This window comes from Trichomycterus rosablanca, chromosome 1, assembly GCF_030014385.1.
Source record: "Trichomycterus rosablanca isolate fTriRos1 chromosome 1, fTriRos1.hap1, whole genome shotgun sequence".
In the NCBI taxonomy this organism is placed as follows: domain Eukaryota; kingdom Metazoa; phylum Chordata; class Actinopteri; order Siluriformes; family Trichomycteridae; genus Trichomycterus; species Trichomycterus rosablanca.
Window position 1 is genome coordinate 63848442 of NC_085988.1, and position 20487 is coordinate 63868928.

The 20487-nt window shown below is 39.2% G+C and overlaps 1 protein-coding gene across 10 annotated transcripts in view; it reads left to right on the forward strand.

Moving 5' to 3' along the window:
- mical3b (microtubule associated monooxygenase, calponin and LIM domain containing 3b) overlaps nt 1-14219 on the forward strand; it is a 54120-nt gene extending 39901 nt beyond the window's left edge. For 4 of the 10 annotated variants that reach the window (XM_062994765.1, XM_062994796.1, XM_062994782.1 and 1 more), the window contains 8 exons: nt 1269-1376; nt 2590-2683; nt 3903-3953; nt 7363-7428; nt 7535-7627; nt 10741-10840; nt 11775-11848; nt 12159-14219. In XM_062994765.1, the coding sequence (XP_062850835.1) occupies nt 1269-1376; nt 2590-2683; nt 3903-3953; nt 7363-7428; nt 7535-7627; nt 10741-10840; nt 11775-11848; nt 12159-12343 (771 nt within the window). In that variant the 3' untranslated portion in view covers nt 12344-14219. Of the gene's footprint in view, nt 1-985; nt 1037-1136; nt 1377-2589; nt 2684-3902; nt 3954-7362; nt 7429-7534; nt 7628-10740; nt 10841-11774; nt 11849-12158 lie in introns of all 10 variants that reach the window. The other 6 variants (XM_062994789.1, XM_062994824.1, XM_062994810.1 and 3 more) reach the window with 4 other exon arrangements.
- The last annotated feature ends 6268 nt before the right edge of the window (nt 14220-20487 follow it).

Below are 20487 nucleotides of genomic sequence, written 5' to 3' on the forward strand. Positions count from 1 at the left end.
AGAAAAATGTGATAGTTTAAATGTAATGTTGAATAATGTGTGTGTGATGTAAGTATGTGTGTAATTATAGAAACAGAAAGGAGACTAAATGACGCATGTACAGTTTCTGCTTGTAGTCTGTGTTTAACAATGATGAATTTGTCAGCCGCTTTCTTCTTTTAAATCAGCAGGAAAAAAAGATCTCCTGTCAACAGATAATAACACTTTAATAATATCTGTTCCAATTGTTTTTAATGTATACAGTTACATTTTTCATTACAGCATTTAGTAGACACTTGATTTAAACTTACAGTTACATTTGTGACTGAATACAGTTCAAGAAGTTGAGGGTAGGGGCCTTGCTCATAGGCCAAACAGTGGCAACTTGGTGATGGTGGGTCATGAACCGGCAACTTTATGTTTACTGTACCAGCTACCACTGCCCCATTTCTGCTAAACAATGGTGTAAAAAGGGGCAGATAAATCGTCCAAAGGAGACAGTAATTGTATTCCTATAAAATGCAGTAAACCTGTAAATGCTAGCTAAAATGATAAATAAAAGTATACGCTGTGCCCTTTTAAGGAAGTGTAGTAGCAGTATAGAGAAACTGAGAATGTTGTAACACTGAAAGATGAATTGCCATGTGACCATGTTTTCAGCTGAGTCAGGAGGTGTCTGACCTCATCAAGTCAGATGTTCTGCAAGAAATAATTAAAGAGGAGGAGGATGGAGTAGAGGAGTTACGGGAGGTATAAATCTCATCGCGCTGGCAGAACACTTTTCTTTAGTGTTGGAAATATGTGCATTTTTAGACTTTCTGTTAGACTATACACTTAGTAGTATTTTGTTCTGTTTGTAGTTGAGTAGATATTTTGTGTCGATTCTTTCCTAGTTGGTAATAGCTTGTGTTCCTCTGCTGTGACCTGTTGGATTGGGAGTAGCCTGTAGTTCTGTTTGTTTTTGACATAACTAATTAACTCAGATTCCAACTTTTTTTCTCCTAAGTCTGTTTACGTGCCTCACGCACTGGCATTCAAGAGAACTTATGCCATAAAGGTAGAGCCAAGAGTTCACTTACACACAGCCTGCTTAGATTTTACTACCTCTGGTTGTGCAGGTAGCATTCAGTCTGACTTTTGGTTCCGTTATCCAATAGAACCGCAGAAAGAAGCCAAGAAGGCCAGTCAAGGTGGCGACTCCAAGGTCATCGTGTTCAACTGAGGTGGTAGGCGTGTGGGTGGTGTTCCCAGACCCATCCAGTATAAGCATGTCTTCCACACTCTTTCAGAAATCAGGAGCTGAGGAGGACCTTGATGCCAAGCTGACCCGTAGAGTCCAAAGAGCTGCACGCAGACAGGCCAAGCAAGAGGAGCTAAAGAGGCTGCATCGAGCACAGGTGTGTGTAGTATTTGTTGCCGTATGTATTTACTCTCTTTATGTGGGTAAAATTGGCTTATGGGGACTCAAACCTGACTTTGAAGTTGTTGGTTTTTTTTGGGGGGGGGGGGGGGGGGGGGTGAATACATTACTGAAATTAGGGTTTTTTAGAATACCAACAACTTTGCTACACCTGCTACACTTATAAAAATACAAAACATATTATAATTGTGTCACTGCAGTATTAACATTGGTCCGCCACCCAAATAACATGTGGTTAGTGGGATCCTATGGGGTCTCTTTTGATTTTACCCTTTCAAAGTACAAGGTGGTGACAAAGTGTACAGAGTAACATATGGGCTACTGTTAGTAATAGTAATTGTTTACCCTTAAAATTAATCTATGTGGTAGATGTAACATATAAAATTATTAATTAAGGGCGCCCAGGTGGTGCTAGCACACCAGCGCCGAGATTCTGAACTCCTCGGTTTGAAACTCGGCGTTGCCACCGGTTGGCTGGGCGTCATCAAGCGGGCATAATTGGCAGTGCCTGCAGCAGACACGTTTCTGCTAGGGCGGGATGCCCGGGCTATGTGGGTGAGGTCTTCAAAACGCTGTGTAAGGACCCTGATTAGCAGATAGAGAGGCGCTTGTGCGGAATGCATGGGTGAAAAAGTGTTCCCCTAAGGGCTGTGCGTAGGTCAGAGGAGGCGCGAGCAGCAATATACCCACCTAGACTACAATCAGGGATTCCCCAGAAGCAGAAGACAAATTGACTACGCTAAATTGGGAGAAAATGCATAAATAAAATAGGGGGGAAAATATGAATTAATGTACATGCCAGATAGGTGTATATTATAAATTGCTTAATAAGTGTATGATATAAATAAAAAAATAAAAAATAAAAAAACAGTTTGAACACTAGACTAAGAAATGATGAACAGATGAGAACAAACAGATCGAACTGAATAGAGCACATGACAATGAAAAGTATACATTTTTAAAGCGATCTCACTTCATATTAAATCTCTATTTGGCCTTCACTCCCTCAGATATGGTTAAAAGTGTATCTAAAGGCTAGGGAGAATCGAACTCAGGTCTCTGCAGTGATCTACTGCTACATTTTTTCTGTAGTTTCTGTTTATTTGCTCTTTATTGTGTGCTAATGGACTTAAAGAGATTTGGTAATAGGAATAAGCTGAAGAGTATATGCGTTGGCATTTTTTTAATAGATAATCCAGCGTCAGTTGGAGCAAGTGGAAGTGAAGCAAAAGCAGTTGGAAGAGAAGGGCATTGCTGTTGAGAAGGCTCTCAGAGGAGAAGCAGGTATCTGTCAACCACCTGACTTAAAAATACATTTCATTAACAATAAACTGTCATTTTCATTGAAGCAACCAGCACACTGATCTGTGTAGATGGAGTTAATGTCAAATGTTTACATACACTTTTTAAGTAGTCTTGGGATTTTAATGATTTCAGTAAACCCAAAATATACTTTAATGCCCCATGGTTCTTTTTAGCTATCAACAAGCTTCTGGTACTACTGTTTAAAGATTTTGTAAAACACAGTATAAACAACATGCACAATATTGTAGCGTCGCTCTGGGGGCCTGGCACAGGCTTTACCCAGAAAGCCTTGCGGCAGTGGTGTCTAAGCTCACTGTAGCCGTGTATCCCGTTGTTGGGAGTGGGGTGGCTGCGGTGAGGGTTGGGTAAGTAGCTTATATGTTTGTCTGTTGTATGATTGTATGTGTGTATGAATGGGTGTCTGTCCCTAAACCACTGAATGAACTGCCAAAGGCAGCTCACTTGCGGCCCTGAGGCTATCCTTCCTGCTCGCCGGCGCCACATTGGTGTCAGAAGTGGGATTGTGGCATTTGGGTGGCTCTGGTGGTACAGTGGGCCAATATGTCCGGTCTGTCTGAGTGCGCTAGCCCAGGTGGCTGTAGGGGCAGGGTGCCCGGTCCAGCAGTGGGTGGAAGAGCGACTCGGCAGTGTAATGGGGTGCGGTCCGGACATGGAGCCACCCAGTGGACGCTGGTGAGTGGGTCACCGGGACGGTTGACCATTAGGGAGGGGGCAGTGTAGCGTCGCTCTGGGGGCCCGGCACAGGCTTTACCCAGAAAGCCTTGCGGCAGTGGTGTCTAAGCTCACCGTAGCCGTGTATCCCGTTGTTGGGAGTGGGGTGGCTGCGGTGAGGGTTGGGTAAGTAGCTTATATGTTTGTCTGTTGTATGATTGTATGTGTGTATGAATGGGTGTCTGTCCCTAAACCACTGAATGAACTGCCAAAGGCAGCTCACTTGTGGCCCTGAGGCTATCCTTCCTGCTCGCCGGCGCCACAATATGGACAAGACAAAAGTTTTGAGACACACTCATTGATTATTGAATTCCGGTGTTTCATTCAGTCCCATTGTCACAGCTGTGTAGCTTATAAATAATCAGTGAACATATAAATCAGATACATGTACCTAATAAAGTGCTCACTGAGTGTATATTTGTGTATCCCACAAAGTGCCTTTCTTACTAGTATGTCCTTGTTTTAGACTACTGGGAAGACTCTAGTACTTCAGACCTTGTGGACATACACCTTGGTGGTACGTAGCTCAACCTGTGCAGAGTCAGGCTAACAATGCTAACAGGCTAACCAATTTTTATTCTACAGAGAAACTTGCTATAAGTTGCGAAATCACATAAATACAAATTAATTGCTTTTACCCTAATTCTTTCTCTGCTTAATGTCTATCTAAAATGTAGATAATTCAGTTGTGTGAAAATAGCTACAAACTGTGCTTGCTTTCATTCAGACATTAGCTTATAATAAGTTGTCAAATTGCTTGTGTCTGCTGTGACTTTTTTGTGGTAAGATGGGTACTAGGTATGACAAAACTGTGGTACAGAAAACCAAAATACAGTGAGTTTTAAGAGGTAATTGCCCCCATTGTTAGTGCCTCTGTTATTGTTTTTGTCACACTGGATGATTTTAAATAATTAAATATAAGATTACAGCTTGCGTTAAAATATAACACTTTTTTCAATGCATTTTTTTCCCTTTTTCTCCCGATTTTAGCGCGTCCAATTTTTACCCAATTGCGTTATGCTTCCTCTCTACTGGTGCTGACCCCCACCACGATTGAGGAGAGCGAACTGACACATGCCCCCTCCGACATGTGAGCAGTAGCTGACTGTATCTTTTCACCTGCACGAGGCGGAGAGACACACCCTGATCAACGCATTATTCCTCGACTCTGTGCAGACAGCATCAATCAGCCAGCAGAGGTCGTAATTGCATCAGTTATGAGGTCCCTATCCGGCTCCTTCTTGGATGAACAACAGGCAAACGTTGTTCATGTAGCCGCCCAGCCCAGACGGTTGGCAGAGCTGAGATTCGATACGATGTATTCGAAATCCATGCTCTGGTGTGCTAGTGTATTTTACCGCTGCACCACCTGAGTGCCAACACTTTTTCTAATACATAAATCAATTTAAGGAACAAAATAACCAAACACTAATATACTTTGTGCAAAAGTAATGTCCTTCTTGACTAGTCAACCAGTTCACAGTTCACTGTGAATACTTTACCATACTAGCTAAACAGACACCTTATTTTTTAAGACAATAACAGAAAAGCTGAAATTTTTTATTTAAATATATATTTACCTGGGAAGGGTAGCAAAGCCATTTCTTATACTACATGCTTACTCTGAACTCCAGAGAGAGCCATTATCTTTAAATGAAGAACAGTGGAAGATTTATCCACAAAGTTGAATCAGTTCATCTGGACAACCGTTTGTTGTAGAGATACGTTTCGTCACTCAATCCGAATGACTTGAGCATGCATCAACAGAGTGGAGGATTTACCTACCCCAGAAGTGGCTAGCCTACTAGAATTTATAAAGGCACAATTTATCCCAAGGGTCAAAAAAGATTCCAGAAAAAAGTTTATAAGTGCAAAAGTCTCTGCCTCAGCTAAGGTTAATATTTTGACTCAACATTATGAATGGAACTAGGCAAAGAAAGCAACCAAGAGGAAAACAATCAAAAGGAAAAAGTAGTGTTATGCTGACATTTGCAAAAATGCACCTGGACCTGGATAAATATTGTACCAACAAGCCAATCAACACTTTTTTGAACAACAAGGGTCTCATTATGTCTGGTGAAAGCAAATACAGTAATTTGTGGTAAGAGCGTTAAAACCCAGCAGTCAGTCAAGGCAGTGGTTGTGTAATAGTGTGGGACTACTTTACTGAAAAACCTCAATTATTATTTTCTACACTTAAACTGAGCAATTGTGGATCATGGCTCATCAGGTGATTTATGTTCCTGTTGTGATTTGTAAACATTTAACATTCGCTTGTGAAGGTGAGTGGATAAAAATATCCACTACCACTAACAGCTGACAACTGTACTTGCAAGCAATATGCTTTATCTTTTAGAACACTGTATGGCCAAAAGTGTGTGGGTACCCCTGGTAATAACTGAATTTTAGGTGTTTAAGCCACACAAATGCTAACAGGTGTATAGTATTATTTAAAATAAAGTGTATGATTCTAACTTTGTGGCAATAGTTTGGGAAAGTCCCTTTTTGTTTCAGCATGACTGTGCCCCTGTGCACAAAGCAAGGTCCATAAAAACATGGTCAGTTTTGATCAGGTGTAAAGGAACTTAGCAGTGGCCTGCACAGAGCCCTGACCACTACCATACTGAGCACATTTACAATGAATTGGAACACTGGAAGTGGAATCCTTTTAGGGGTGGGGATGCTGTGTATTCATGGTTTTGAAGAGGGATTGTCCAATAAGCCTGTGATCAGGTGTTTTACCTTATTTCCTCTCCAGTTTAGCAGTTGACATTTTGCATTGAATAAATAAGACATCCCTTAGTGCTTGACAAGTCACCACAGAAATGTCCAGCTTGCTCATACAGCATTATTGGACAGACCGATGTGCTTGAAAAAAAAATGCACTTATACATACAGACATGAGCTCACATATAGTTGTTTGTTAGTTTTATTAGGATTTTAACGTCATGTTTTATACACTTTGGTTACGTTCATGACAGAAATGGTAGTTACTCGTTACACCATGTCAAACACAGTCATGGAATTTAGCATCTCCAATTCACCTCACTTGCATGTTTTTGGACCGTGGGAGGAAACCGGAGCACCCGGAGGAAACCCACGCAAACACGGGGAGAACTCCACACAGAAAGGACCTGGACCCCCCCACCTGGGAATCAAACCCAGGACCTTCTTGCTGTGAGGCGATCATCGTGCCGCCCCAGTAATTGAGTCAGCACCCTATTCCATCACCTGATGCAGCCTGACGTGGGGTCTGCACTTCTGGGACAATTTACTCAATGAGGGTGGTTCCATTGTGAGGCCCGAACGCGTCACAACCTTGGCCAGGTGTAAGACAAAGCGTTCCGACATCTATATTATCTGGAAAACTGGACTGCAGCATGTTTCACAGTATCAAAGAACATGAGGTTTGCCAACAGAGGAGCCAGCAAACGCTGTAAACAACAGATCATCAATCATCTGCTTCTTCTTGCCCCCTTTACTGGCATGGCAGATAAAGCATGATTCTGCAACCAGTCCCATCTGGACCGGTTATATATACTTCAAATTGGCTAAATTACTAACTGCACCACAATGAAGGACATTTTTTTTGCTAGTCACCCTGTCCAAATTTAATTACATCCATTTTTCAGTCGGACACAAAATGCGAGTCTCTGATGTGACTGCTTCTTTAAGCAGTTTTGTACAGTTGACTCGTGTTTGCTTAGCTTTGTATCATTGATTACCTTATCTGAGGGTAAAGTTTATAATGACCACTTCAGCAGTTTACTCAGAGCCATCTCAGCTAATTGTTATTTTATCTCATTATCATTCCGACTCTTCTATTATTCCATCCTCACTTTTATCTTTATGCTTCACGTCAAGACCCTGAATTTCTCCTGTAATTTTCTCTGCCTCTGTCCTTTTCTGTCTTCCTGTGCTGGTAGTTGAGCCATTTCTCGGTTCCCCCAGTAGAAGACCTGTTTCCCTCTGTCCTTGTTGTTCCGCAGAAGGTAACTAAACCTACCCCTTTAACATCAGGTAACATCTAACTTCCATACAGTAGTTTTCTAAACACATTTTCCTCTTCTTCATTCTTTACCTGTTTGTTGTGGTCAGCTAGAGCCGAAGGCACAGAGCACGACCACTCTGTTTACGTCTGTACAGTCTTTTTTCTTTACTTACTACACGAGCCTCCTCTCCACCAGCTAAGTGCGTCTGCTCTTACTCTCCTAAGCTTGGACAATACCTGCTATATGTTATGTGTATGCATGTGTAAGTTGTCTGCTATGCATATACTGCATTCATTCATTGCATTGCTTGTGAAGATAAGCATGACATCTGCAAAAGATGCAGTACCTGTGTTTATGGTTGGCGCTTTATAGCAAGATCAGACAGGCATATATTTTGCAAAACATAAACATTATAATGCTATTTTCTCAATCTTCCTGTTATTTCAGATTAGACCTATAGATAGTACAAATATTAAGTTCTACAGATCAAATTAAACAAAACTCACTGAATAAATTTACTTCAAATGCAAACCCAATTTTCTGAAAAGTTGAAATGTATTAACAATATGTGTGATTTGTAAATTCTCTTGAACTCTTGAACTGACAAAAGTACAAAGAAATTCCTCATTTTAGGTCAGATGGAATACCCCTATATATCATATATACTGTACATATACACATGTATAGTAAAACAACATTCTTTTTCCGCATATTCCAGCTTCTTTGGACACTGAGGGCCAAAGCGCAGGGACAGCCGTTTCACGGCGACCCTGGAGCTGAGAGGGTTAAGGGACTTAGGGCCCAACAGTGGCTGCATGACAAAGCCGGGATTCAAGCCCGCAACCTTTCAGTTGGTAACACACTAGGCTATCTCGCACTGGTCTATAGGAACAAACAAGCTTAAATACATGAACAGAAACAAGTCACAGAGGAGTAAAGATGGGTAAATGGTTACAAAGATCAAAACAGGTGGGAAGTGTACATATCAAAATGGGTGGAAAAAAACCCAAAATAAGGCATAGACGAGCAGAAGGTATTAAAAAGAGACAAGTGAATTAACAATTGTAGTAATGACACTACTCATAGTGCAGTACCTTTACATACTTGACATACACTTTTATTCACTGTTAATTGTACAAATGTTAATAATAATGTTATTTATTAATAATAGGAAGGGTTTGGCATATTTTTAGACGCACAAAATAGACGCACAAAGAATACTTTTGCAAGTACTACTCAAATCTGTAAACAGACACCGTTAGTAAGCAAATATGAGGGATCTTTAAAAAGTTTTTGCACTTCTATATTTTGGTTGGAAATGGTGAGGAAGGGAGGAGCTCTGAGAGAGCTTATAGTCCAGATTTAGCGCCATCTGATTTCTACCTTTAAGAAGAAGATTTTCATGTGATGATGATGTGAAAGCAGCGGTGCATCAGTGGCTACGCGCTCAACCAAAAATATTTTTTGCTGATGGCATTAAAAAGTTGATATGACACCGGACAAAATGCATGGGAAGGTGACTGTAGAAAAGTGATGTAATTAGTTTTTGAAATTCTTAATTAATAGAGTTTTAAAAAGTGCAGAAACTTTTTGAAGAACCCTCGTATAATCCAACACCCATCTCTCTTTTCTTGCTGATTTTGTTTTGCTTCTGTTGTACTGCATGTGAATGCTGGTCACTCTGAATTATAAAAGGGATTGCCTGTTATTCTGATGATGTCTTTTTATCTAGAAAGTCAAGCGTGTGTGTGTGTGTGTGTGTGTGTGTGTGTGTGTGTGTGTCTGTCTGTCTGTGTGTGTGTGTGTGTGTGTGTGTCTGTGCGCAGAAACCTTCTATGTGTTAAGATCTCTATCAGTCCTTGTGTGATTTTTTGTATTACACCACACTTTTGTTAATGATACTACTATTGTGGTGACAGAAATGTGTCAAATACTGTGAAATATTTATGATCACTCTAACTCAGACATAAGAAACAAGGTCATGCATTAACATGTGAGTAAGGCATATACAGAGACAAAGTAGCCTCAGTCCTGTTTAGTCTCTTTATATCAATATATTTTCATGGGTTTCCACTATATTCTTCATCTATTTAGTGTATTTCTGGTATTTTCTTTAAGAGGCTCCTTGCTGAAAAGTGGCATAATTGTAAATAGGGATTGATACAAAATAAATGGAATATCAGGAGCTAGTCAGGTACGTTTTCAATGATTTATACCTAGGGGTAATCAAGAGTGGCAAATTCACATACTGCATGTTTTTGGACATGAGAGCATCCAGGATGAAACCCATATGGAAATGCCAACTCAAAGGTCTATCCTACATTCAGTCCAGCTGTCAGTGACTGGTTATCATTTATTTTCAATTACAGCTGGCGATTTCCGGCATCAGAAGGTGTGAACATTGGGAAAAATGTTTGCTTAGTTTATGCAAATTAGGAGCAAAGTGATGTGGCAGACTTGTGGTCAAATTGTTTTGTCTACATACTCTGTAGATACTAGCAAGGAAAATATGCTGCACTGTAATGGCATTTTGCTTGGCTTTGGTTAAACCATCGCAAACAAGCGCTCACAGGTGATGATGACATTTCCGGTGTGAACACATGGAGATGAGCGATCAGCGATTCTGGCAACAAGAGGTGAAAAGTCGCTGCTGGTCTGAACGTAGGGTTACAGAGAGCTTTAACACATATGGAAGATCACACTGTGCACTCAGTTTTTCTCTACCTCTCATGCCGACACCTCCACCAGAGCAGTAGATGACTCCTGATACAATCTACCATTCGTTAGACATGGCCAACTGTGTTTGTTAAGCAAGACTCAAACTCAGTTCTCCATGGCGGCGGAAGCGCTCATTAGAATGCCTTCGACCACTTGTTAATGACATTTAGATAATAGAATATACAGTAGGAAGGAAAAAGTCTTTAACTACTTTAGGTTTTGTTATTTAATATGCTGTGAATGCTAATATTAATTTAGATACATAATGCCTTTTGACTTTGCACTGTGCTTATAAGCACAAATATATGTTTAAAAAAAGGGGGGGACCCAGATACGTACATAAACAAAACAGTTTCCTAAAAAAAAACTGTACGACATAAATTAAATAATCTAAATAAGCTTATGCATAACAATCCTCCAGAGATATATCAGTAAACTACACTTTTATAATCCTAACACTAAAATGTTATGATACAATTGTGTCACCCTCTTACTCTCTGCCTGCTTTATCGTGATCCTGCATGCTGTACTGTGTTTTTTCCTGTTGTTTTTTTTCCTGTTTCTGATCTTCTCTCTTCTTTGCTTTGCCATCAGGAATGGGAAAGAAGGATGATCCCAGCCTGATGCAACAGTGGTTTAAACTAGTCCAGGAGAAGAATGCTTTGGTGCGCTATGAATCTGAGCTCATGATATTGTAAGTGACAGTTACATCTTTAAGTAAAGAGATGTCGCAGTTCAACTTGAATGTTTTAAATAGAGTTTGTATATAGACTGTCTTGGAATTATTTCTAGAATTTACATTAAAGGGTAATGACACAAGCTCCAGTTAAAAAGTGCCCTTTTGTTTTAGTTACCACTTTTAAGGTCCTCTGTTTCATTCTGCTTATGAAATCCCGGCTCAAATCTCAGCAGTGCAATTGACCATCTGGGCGTCTATGCAAACATGATTGGCTATGTCTGGGGGATGGTCGAAGCCCTGTAATGGCTTGGCACACTGTCCAGCGTATTCCTGCCTTGAGCCCAGTGTTTCCTGATGAAACCAGACCTGCAGCAACCTTTACTAGGTTAAAGTGTTTGATGAGAATGTAGTCAAATTAAATGCTGTCTCTTGTTTAAAACGAGTATGGTGCATGCAGTAATTAAATTTCAATAGGCAATTAAAATGATTCAACTGGGTAAAAAGTGAAAAATCTAAGTGAGAAAGTAAGAAATGTACTCAGACATTTCATAGCAAAATGCATATGCTAGAAAATTCTATCTATTCAGCACATACCACATTCACTTCCACAATGCATGATGGCAAGTCCAGTTAAAATGAACTGTTTTTTGATGTACCATAGTGCTGTAAAGCGGTCAGTGTAATAAGAGTGTTAGGCTGTATAGTTCTTTTTTTAAGTGTTAATTGTTTGACTTCATATTCACTAGGACTCATCTTGAACATTTTTTGAACAAGCACACTATGAATTAGTACTCTTGATAGCTCAGTTTTACATTTTGTTCAAGACTAGGACCAAAAAACAAGGCAATGCCAAGTTTCTATCAGTTATGACCTATTTCTGGCTTTCTGAAGCTTGCTGTATACTGACCATGTGTTTGCTCGTGATTGGTGGTGGTGTGTGTGTGTGCAGTGCACGGGAGCTGGAGTTGGAGGATCGACAGAGTCAGCTACAGCAGGAGCTGAGGGAACGCATGGCAGTGGATGGTTGGTGCTCACACACATGCAAAAGAAATATTTCCTGGATCATTTTAACATATTAGCATCACCATAGAGTGTGATTTGGCAACTGCTCCTGTGCAAAATGTTTAGTCATATTTTGGGTATCTTACTACAAGATTTACTAATAGGACTGAGTGCTACTCAAAGGGGAGGTTGGTCCACGTCTACATTTTTGTGAAAGTAAAATTTGAGCTATGAAGCCTGCACCACTGTGCCGTTCCATAATGTTCCATAGTTACATTATTAGTGCCATGTAATATTTTTATATGTAGAAAAATAAACTTCTCTCTTTCAGATCATTTGAAGGACGAGGAGGAGTTGGCAGAGGAGAGGAGAATCCTAGAGGAGATGCTGGATGTGGTGGAGCAGAGGGATGCTCTGGTAGCACTCCTGGAGGAGCAGAGACTGAGGGAGAGAGAGGAGGACAGTGATCTAGAGGCTGCCATGTTGTCCAAGGGCTTCAACCTGCACTGGGTTTAACAAGCACTGTAAATGGAACGCAGGCCTTCATTAAAATGTTTTAATCTAGCATTCATTAGGACAGGGTTTCTCAACCGCTTGGCTGTGCACTACAAGTAAGCCACATAGCGCCCTCTAGTGGACCCTAGGGAACAGCACGTGGGACTTGCCGTGTATATGTGAAATGAAATACTGTAGTCAAACAGTAGTCAAAAGTAAAAATTAATTGTCTACCAAAGACTTTTCCTAATCAAGTTAAAGCCAAGCCAAATTAATTTTTTTTCTTCTCTGTGTTTTTCTTTATTTTTCAGTAACTTTTTTGTTTGTTTTCTCAACAATATTTGTTTAATTTACAATTTGCCTGTTAATTTATTTATTTATTAGGATTTTAATGTCATGTTTTACACTTTGGTTACATTCATGACAGGACTGGTAGTTACTTATTACACAAGATTCATCAGTTCACAAGTTTATTGTCAAACACAATCATGGGCAATGTTGTATCTCCAATTCCCCTCACTTGCATGTCTTTGGACTGTGGGAGGAAACCGGAGCTCCCGGGAGAAACCCAGGCAGACACAGGGAGAACATGCAAACTCCACACGAAAAGGACCCGGACCGCCCACCTGGGGGGACCCCTTTTATGCCTGTAGGACATCATGCATAGCTGTACCAAATAGGTCAGCCTTGACATTGAAACGGTTGAGAATCCCTGTCATAAAAGCGGTAGCATGCACCACATTTGCTTTTGCCTACAACTGTAAAGCACTTGAAAATATTCTATATTATGTAAGGCTTAAGAAACTGCACATGCTAAATACTGTGTATATATTTAATCATTCAAACTGTAAATGGAGATGTCTTGCTGCCGAATAGTATTTCACTAACTGCACTATGAAAATATGCTCACGCAAACCCTAAATGCTGCTTCTGCTTCTTTTTATTAGAAGCTTTTATATTTATTTTATGTAATGCAGAGGAAAATGTACAGTAGATAGTTTAACCATACTGTCTGATTTTATTTTGTATGTTGATTTGGAGACACACATGCATAGGAAAGGAAGCCATTGTTAGTATGAACACTTTGAATTTTAAAGCCCAGTGCAATTTTTTTCAGTGATTTAATAATGAGCAAAATGCAAGACTGAAATATCACATGTATATTTTATTTATAACAATATTTAACTGTTTATTCTTAATTCATTCATTTAGCATTTCTGTCAGTATACCATTAACAAGAAAGCAGATTTCATTTCTTATTTTATAGCTTAATTTAAGCAACTGTAATTTAAATGGTTGATCTGTAAAATACTATTTATAACATTCATTTTGTTAAATTAAAATGACTACTATAGTTTATATACTTTCAGAGTGATACATTTTGAGGTGAATTTAAGCACTATGCCTGGGGCCTCACTATTTTTACTCTAAACATCACACATTACATACAGACATGAATTAAAACTCTGTTTCATGCTTTACAATGTATACTAATGTAATTTTGGTAAAATGTGAAAAGAGGACATACTTAAAAACAACATGGAACACTGTCACTATACTTTCCATCAAAGTAAAGAACGGGTAAAATGACCAAGTAGGAAACTCAGGTACCACAAATGTGTTGGAAATAAATGTGAATACACAAGGGAATTAAATATAATCCTAAAAAACTAAAAATTGACCAGAAAAAAAAACAAAAATGTAGGCACATTTAAATATAGAATAACACTCAGCAACAATTGTATTGCAGGAAAGTATAATGACAGATTTAAAGAATGTTTTTAAAGCATTTATAAGAAAATCATGCAGCTTCCTGTTTATGCCAGCTTCAGATGCCATTGGTACAATTTACTCCATGTTTGTAAAAAAAATAAAAATAAAACACACCTGCATTACACAGCATTTTCTACTACTATTTTCATGGCTTATTGATAGAAAATTTACAAAAATAAGAATCCACCCATGACTGGCCAGTCTGCTAATATTTCTTCAAGGGCTCAGTGACAACTCAATCCAGCAGGTCACAAAATACCTCAGAATACATTTAAAAAATGGAGCAGCAAGTAGAAGCCACTGATGTTACCATCCAGATTGTTGTCAGTGAAAGGTGTGAAAGCCAACATTTACTGGCCTTCCTGCAATCAAGATGTCCCCTATTGAAAATGTATGGTGCAGCATGAAGAGAATAATCAGATGAGGGAAAAAACAGACTGTTGAGCAGCTGAAGTCTCGTATCAAGCAAGAATGGATGAACGTTCCACTTGCAAAATTGCAACAATTATTGTCCTCAGTTCACAAATCATTAAAAGGTCGTATTAATAGGAAAGGCGAAGGAACACATAGATAATCATGCCTCTGTACCATCTTTTCTTGAGAGTTTCTTGAGTGTGTCTAAATGTGTTTATATTACAAACTACAATAATGTTGATCAGTAAAAACATTGGAAATCTTTTCTTTCTACTTTAGCAGTTAGATGACAATTCAAGAGAATAAAAAAATAACACATTCTTCTTTTTACTGCATTTTACAAAACAACCAAGCTTGTATAAGAGTTTGTAAAAGCAAGTGGTAACTTTGTGTAAGCTAGTGGTAAAGTTGCACCATGATCTAATGCAGAATGAGCATTAAAAGTTACAAAGTGAACAATGATCAGTGTACTGTACCACAATCCCAGACCTTCCTACAATTTATCAAAAACTTCTCTAAATGAAGCACTGATATGCATGTACGTCTAAAATTTGCACATTTAGACAAAACAAGGGCCAGAAAAAATAATAAAACTTTTTGGCTACACTTTAGCTCATTCAGATAATTCTTCGTCCACTCGGTTTTAGAGAAAGACAGTTGTTGGCCTGGAAACAAAATGTAGATGTTTTTAACAAGGCAACAACCCCAAACATAGAGCCACAATAAATAGCTACTAAAAGGACAGCAAAGGTGTTTGTATGATCAAGCCAATGTCTTAATTCAATTCCCACTGGAAAATAATAAAGAATTTTAAATTTGATTACTGGGGCCCTTGTAACCTTGGGGACCTTAAGATTTTCTGACAGGAATCTATCCCATTTAAACTTCAAAGCTGCAAAATAACTAATTTTTTTACCATAGTCATCCTCGACTTGTAAATGCCATCTATGTCTTATGCAGTACTAATGTTATTAATATGGATATCTTTTCCCTTTATATTTATTTTTAAAATACACACTTTTTGTTCGTTTATACATACAAAGTGAAAAGACGTGAGTGTAAATGTGAAGTGGATATGTGCACTGAATGTATATTTAATAATAAAATTAATTGATTTAAAATCTCTTTACCCTCACTCTAACTTTGTCCTGTTTTACAAAATGTGCTGTTTTTCACTCATTACTCATTTGTAATATCATGTTTTCTAAAAATTATAAAATTTTTATCTACTCTTTTTAGTAACTTGATGACAAATAAAGTAAGATCTAACATGGCAGCTGCTGAATAAGTTTGGCCGGCGGAGGGAGCACAGAGGCGCAGTTGATTGATGTGTCAGTTTCTCTTAATTGACAAACTCCTGTGCCTTGTAAGCATTTACCTGCTAATTCTCAGAAACTGCACTGTTGTTTTCTGATGGAGTTCTGAGAACTCACCCAATGTTGCATCCTGTTGGGCCTTATAAGAGAACTCCTCTGGGGGAAGCGGATTGCCCCAGAGGTGGCATGATGTCTGTTTCTGGCCCATAAATCCCTGTTATGCATGGGGTGCACCAGTTGTTGTAGTTGGGCTGCCATATTGTGACAACCAGTTCTCAGGTCTGCACTATCCCTGTTCTATCCACTTTCTCAGTTGCAGGCTGTCAACGTTTTTGTCTTTCATTTGTTACTTCTGTTTCTGTTATTTTAGAAACCTTATTTATTTGTCATTGTCCCACTTTTTCATTAATGACTTTTAGCCACAGTTTTGTTTTACTTTGGTTAAATATCTTGCACTTAGGTACTTTTTTTATTCTTTCAGGTGTGGGGCTTAATCTTGTTATTCAGTAACGAGGTGCGACCCACAACAGTACAGCAAGGAGCAATGACTTTTTACAGCACTACGTATATAAAAATGTCTTGGTAATATGTATTCTTTATAAGCTTTACCTCACACTTAACCTTAGAACAAATCTGTCATAAGCATTGACACTCCTAGAAATAATTGGAAAGGTAAAAAAAATAGCAGCATGTTATCATTTTTTATTTTACTTTTTACTTTAAGTTTAGAGTCCTGGCAAATTTGTCCAGTGTTTTCGAATTGCGTTGAAAGTTTGTAAAATGTATTAAATGGATAAAAACATGAATCTAAACAAAAACGTATAAAACGTATATAGTATATTTTGACATACATTTATAATTTTTATTAAATATATATTTGATCTATATTGGTCACGGTCGCCATAGGTCAGGCGCCACCCGGAAACGCTGGGCACAAGGCAGAAACACACGCTGATCGGGACACCAAGCAAAAGCAGAGCAACACACACTCACACATCAGCTCACACCTAGGCACAATTTAGAGAAGCCAATCCACCTTTTGCATGCTTTGTACTGGAGTTAGGTTAGAAATATAACGGTCTTGGACTAAAGGCGAATTTTCCCGTGCTATTCTAAGCGAGTGTTTTCGGAGTGGAGGACGGAAGTGCCCGGATGAAGCTGCAGCCACACCCCTTTCATCTCATCCAACCTCCACTATTTCCGTTCTGCAGATCTGCTCGATTCCACGAATGCGGAGTCGACTCCGATTCTAATTCCAGTTGTTGTTTATCGATTAAATTGATTCTAGGAGTCGGTTATACAGAACGATATTCTCAGAGGAGGAGACTGGACAGATGTGAGTCGCACCTCTATGTCATGACCGGCAAATGGTCCACGGGTTGCAGATTGTGAACCCATGTTATGCATGATGTACTCTTACTGTTTACAACATAAATTACAAAATCTTGACTCATTAACTCCATAGACTACCAGATTAAAGCAGTGCATTGGGTAGGATAGGCGTTTGCCAGTTATAACTTTGTAAGTTTGACATGTTTACTTTCTGTGGGAGCTCCTCCTGGCAGGAGCACAACTGCTGGCAGTGCAGGAGTCACATGAGCCTGTAGAATGACAGATCCTATGCCAATTCGTTTGCAGTTCCTTGTCAGTCTTCTTTAAAATAATAGAGTACTTTAAAATAAGCCATACCATCTACACAAGTAAATCACAAGATCGTTCTATTCAAGGTCGCAGTGGGCCCGGTTTCACTGGGAAACACGGGGCACAAGCCGGGAATACCCTCCCCTCCAACACAGGGCCATGTGTAGACTGGCAGGCTGATAGCACTGCGTTTTAATCCTAGCAGTAGTTTGCAAGCGTAATAGACTGCTGTGCCACCCAAGCACCATCACACAATCATTTATTTAATAATTACATTCATTTTTGTATAGAGGAACTATTTATTCATTCATTCACTCATTCATTCATTGTCTGTTATATCATCGCTTTATCCTGTTCAGGGTTGTGGTGGGTCCGATTCACTGGGCGAAAGATAGGAAACCCTGGACAGGTTGCCAGTCCATCACAGGACAAACACACACACACACACACACACACACACACACACATACATACCTGGGGAGACCTTAGTATCTCCAATGACTGCATGTCTTTGGACTGTGGAAGGAAACCCACTCTGACACAAGGAGAGCATGCAAACTGTTCACAGAAAGGACCTCCACCTGGGAATCAAACCCAGTACATTCTTGCTGTGAGGAGACAGCTACCGTGCAGCTAGGGTTGCCAACCGTCCTGTACAATATGGAATCGTTCCTTATTTGGAAACTAATATTGAACTAATATTGAAACTAATATTGAAGTGTTGAACTGATACGGGACGCGCTTTGTTCCGTATTTTTATCAATGGGAGAGAAATGCTGCAGATTAGACTGAGACAGGGCGATCTGTATGAAACAGAAGGAAACTGCTGCTACCGTGGGGATTAGAAAGCGTTTGGTTATTATTTTAAGTAGTACGTTTTCACTTTTAGTCTTAATAACGCCCTGTGTGCGCAGGCATATCAGCATAACAACCTGTTTATTACTTCACTGTTTGAGTAGCGCCTATTTTCCCACCCTAGGTTTGAATCCAGCTTAGGGCGAAACTAAAGTAACACAAGCAGGGCAGGCGCTATGCCCCCCGCCCCCAGATTTTCTCACTGCCCCCCTAAGCAACACAGTCCAGAACCGGGGCTGCATGTCAGTGTGAAGATGGATTATGTAAAAATGTTGTTTGCACTATTGAGAGAAAATGTTACATCATGTTCTTTATGCATGTTGTTTCACCTAAAATATGGTTCTGATTTATTATTATAAAGAATGATAATAATATATGTTAAACAGCCTAAATAAAACATTTTGATAATGTTCCTATGACGGTGTAAGACCTGTTATATTTTTTCTAGGTGCAACCCTAACCTCCTACCCCCGGCTCCCGCTCGGGTAAACCCCCCCATGCCTTCCGCCAACCCGCCAGCCCAGGGTGTTCTTTATTTCCAGTTCTGAAAGTTGGCAACCCTACGTGCAGCCCTACAGAGAAACTACAGATTCTTTAACATTGGCCAATATGATTGTAGTTACACCATTGCCTTCTGGTGTTGCTGTTCACCTACATAAAAATGGCCGTAGGTTGACTAGCTAGGTTGACTGTCGCTAGGTATAGGCAGAGCCGTAGATAGAGAGAGTTGCGACACTCCTTGATCTCGCCGCCACGCGGTCACGTGGTTCATGTAACCCTCCGATAGTTCCAAACAAACCCGGCGCTGTCATGTTCTCATATGGGACAGGCAGCAGTAAATGAAATATTAAACGGCAAATAATAAACATTTGTACAATTTCTGGGTATTTTCAACTGCGTTTACATTTACTGCATCTGCTTTAATGTCAATTTGGTATATAAAGTGGAAGCTTGATGTTTATAATGACTTGTTAATAGGTCGTTCTTGTTAACACACAGTACATTATATTAGCATACATTACATAATGCGATATCATTAAGTAGTAGAGACAATATACAGTACAGAGATTAAAGTTTTTTTATGTTTTGTTTTTTACATAAACTAATCTCCCTTCACTTTCCTGAGGATTCATAATAATAATCATTTTGGCTAAACACTCATGTCACTAAACCATGTGGCTGGATTCATAAGGTTTACCTGCACTGAAGGAACAGATTGATAAACACACTACCGTACCTTTAAGGTACATGAAAAAGCATTCATTCATCTCTTATTTCATGAGTGATTAATAATTGATTCCTACATGTAATACATTAATGAATTCATTATGAATATGCACTAGTTCATTTTGTCTAATGTAAGTGGTGGACAAGGTACACAAACCATGCAGTTGAGTTAAAGTAGAGATATCCAAGGTAACATATTACTCCAGTAAAAGTAGTAGTAAAAGTAAAAATACTCTTTACCTCCACTAAAGTACTAAACTAAATTTACCTTCAAATGTACTGAAGTATGAAAGTAAAAGTATAATGATTTATTGTGGTTCTAATATTTTATTATCATTTCTGTAACAAGACTCTTGATTAATCAACTCATTTTAGGTGAAAAGACTCGTGTGTCATTAATTAAGCTAAACTGAATAAGCTAAATTCAGTTATACCTATTAATTAAGATAAACATGTAACATTTAGTGCTGAGCAAATGCTAAACAATAACAGTATTACGTATATTAATGACATTAAATTCATAATTGTTTTAAAACAAAGCAACATACAGCTAAAAATGCTGGATAAGTAGTGGAAATGAATGGGGCTCTATGGGTTGTTTGGAACTATACAGAGCTCCACAACCCGGAAGCTGCGCAGAAAAAATGTCCCGCCCCCTTTCCAACGGTTCCCTATGGGAGTGTCGCCACTCTGTTCTCTCTACCGCTCTGGGTATAGGTAAGTGTAAATGAGCGTGTAGTGACCTGCATTAGACTGCAACCGTTTTTCCAAATCATGCAACCATAACAAGGATGTATGGTAAATGTATTAAAGAAATAATGTGTTATGTAAATGTTTAATGAATGAATAAACGGAGCAATCAATCAGTGCACAAACATGCACATTCATGTCATTATGGGAGCTGAAGTTCACAGACTAGGAGTTGAATTTAATCCCAGC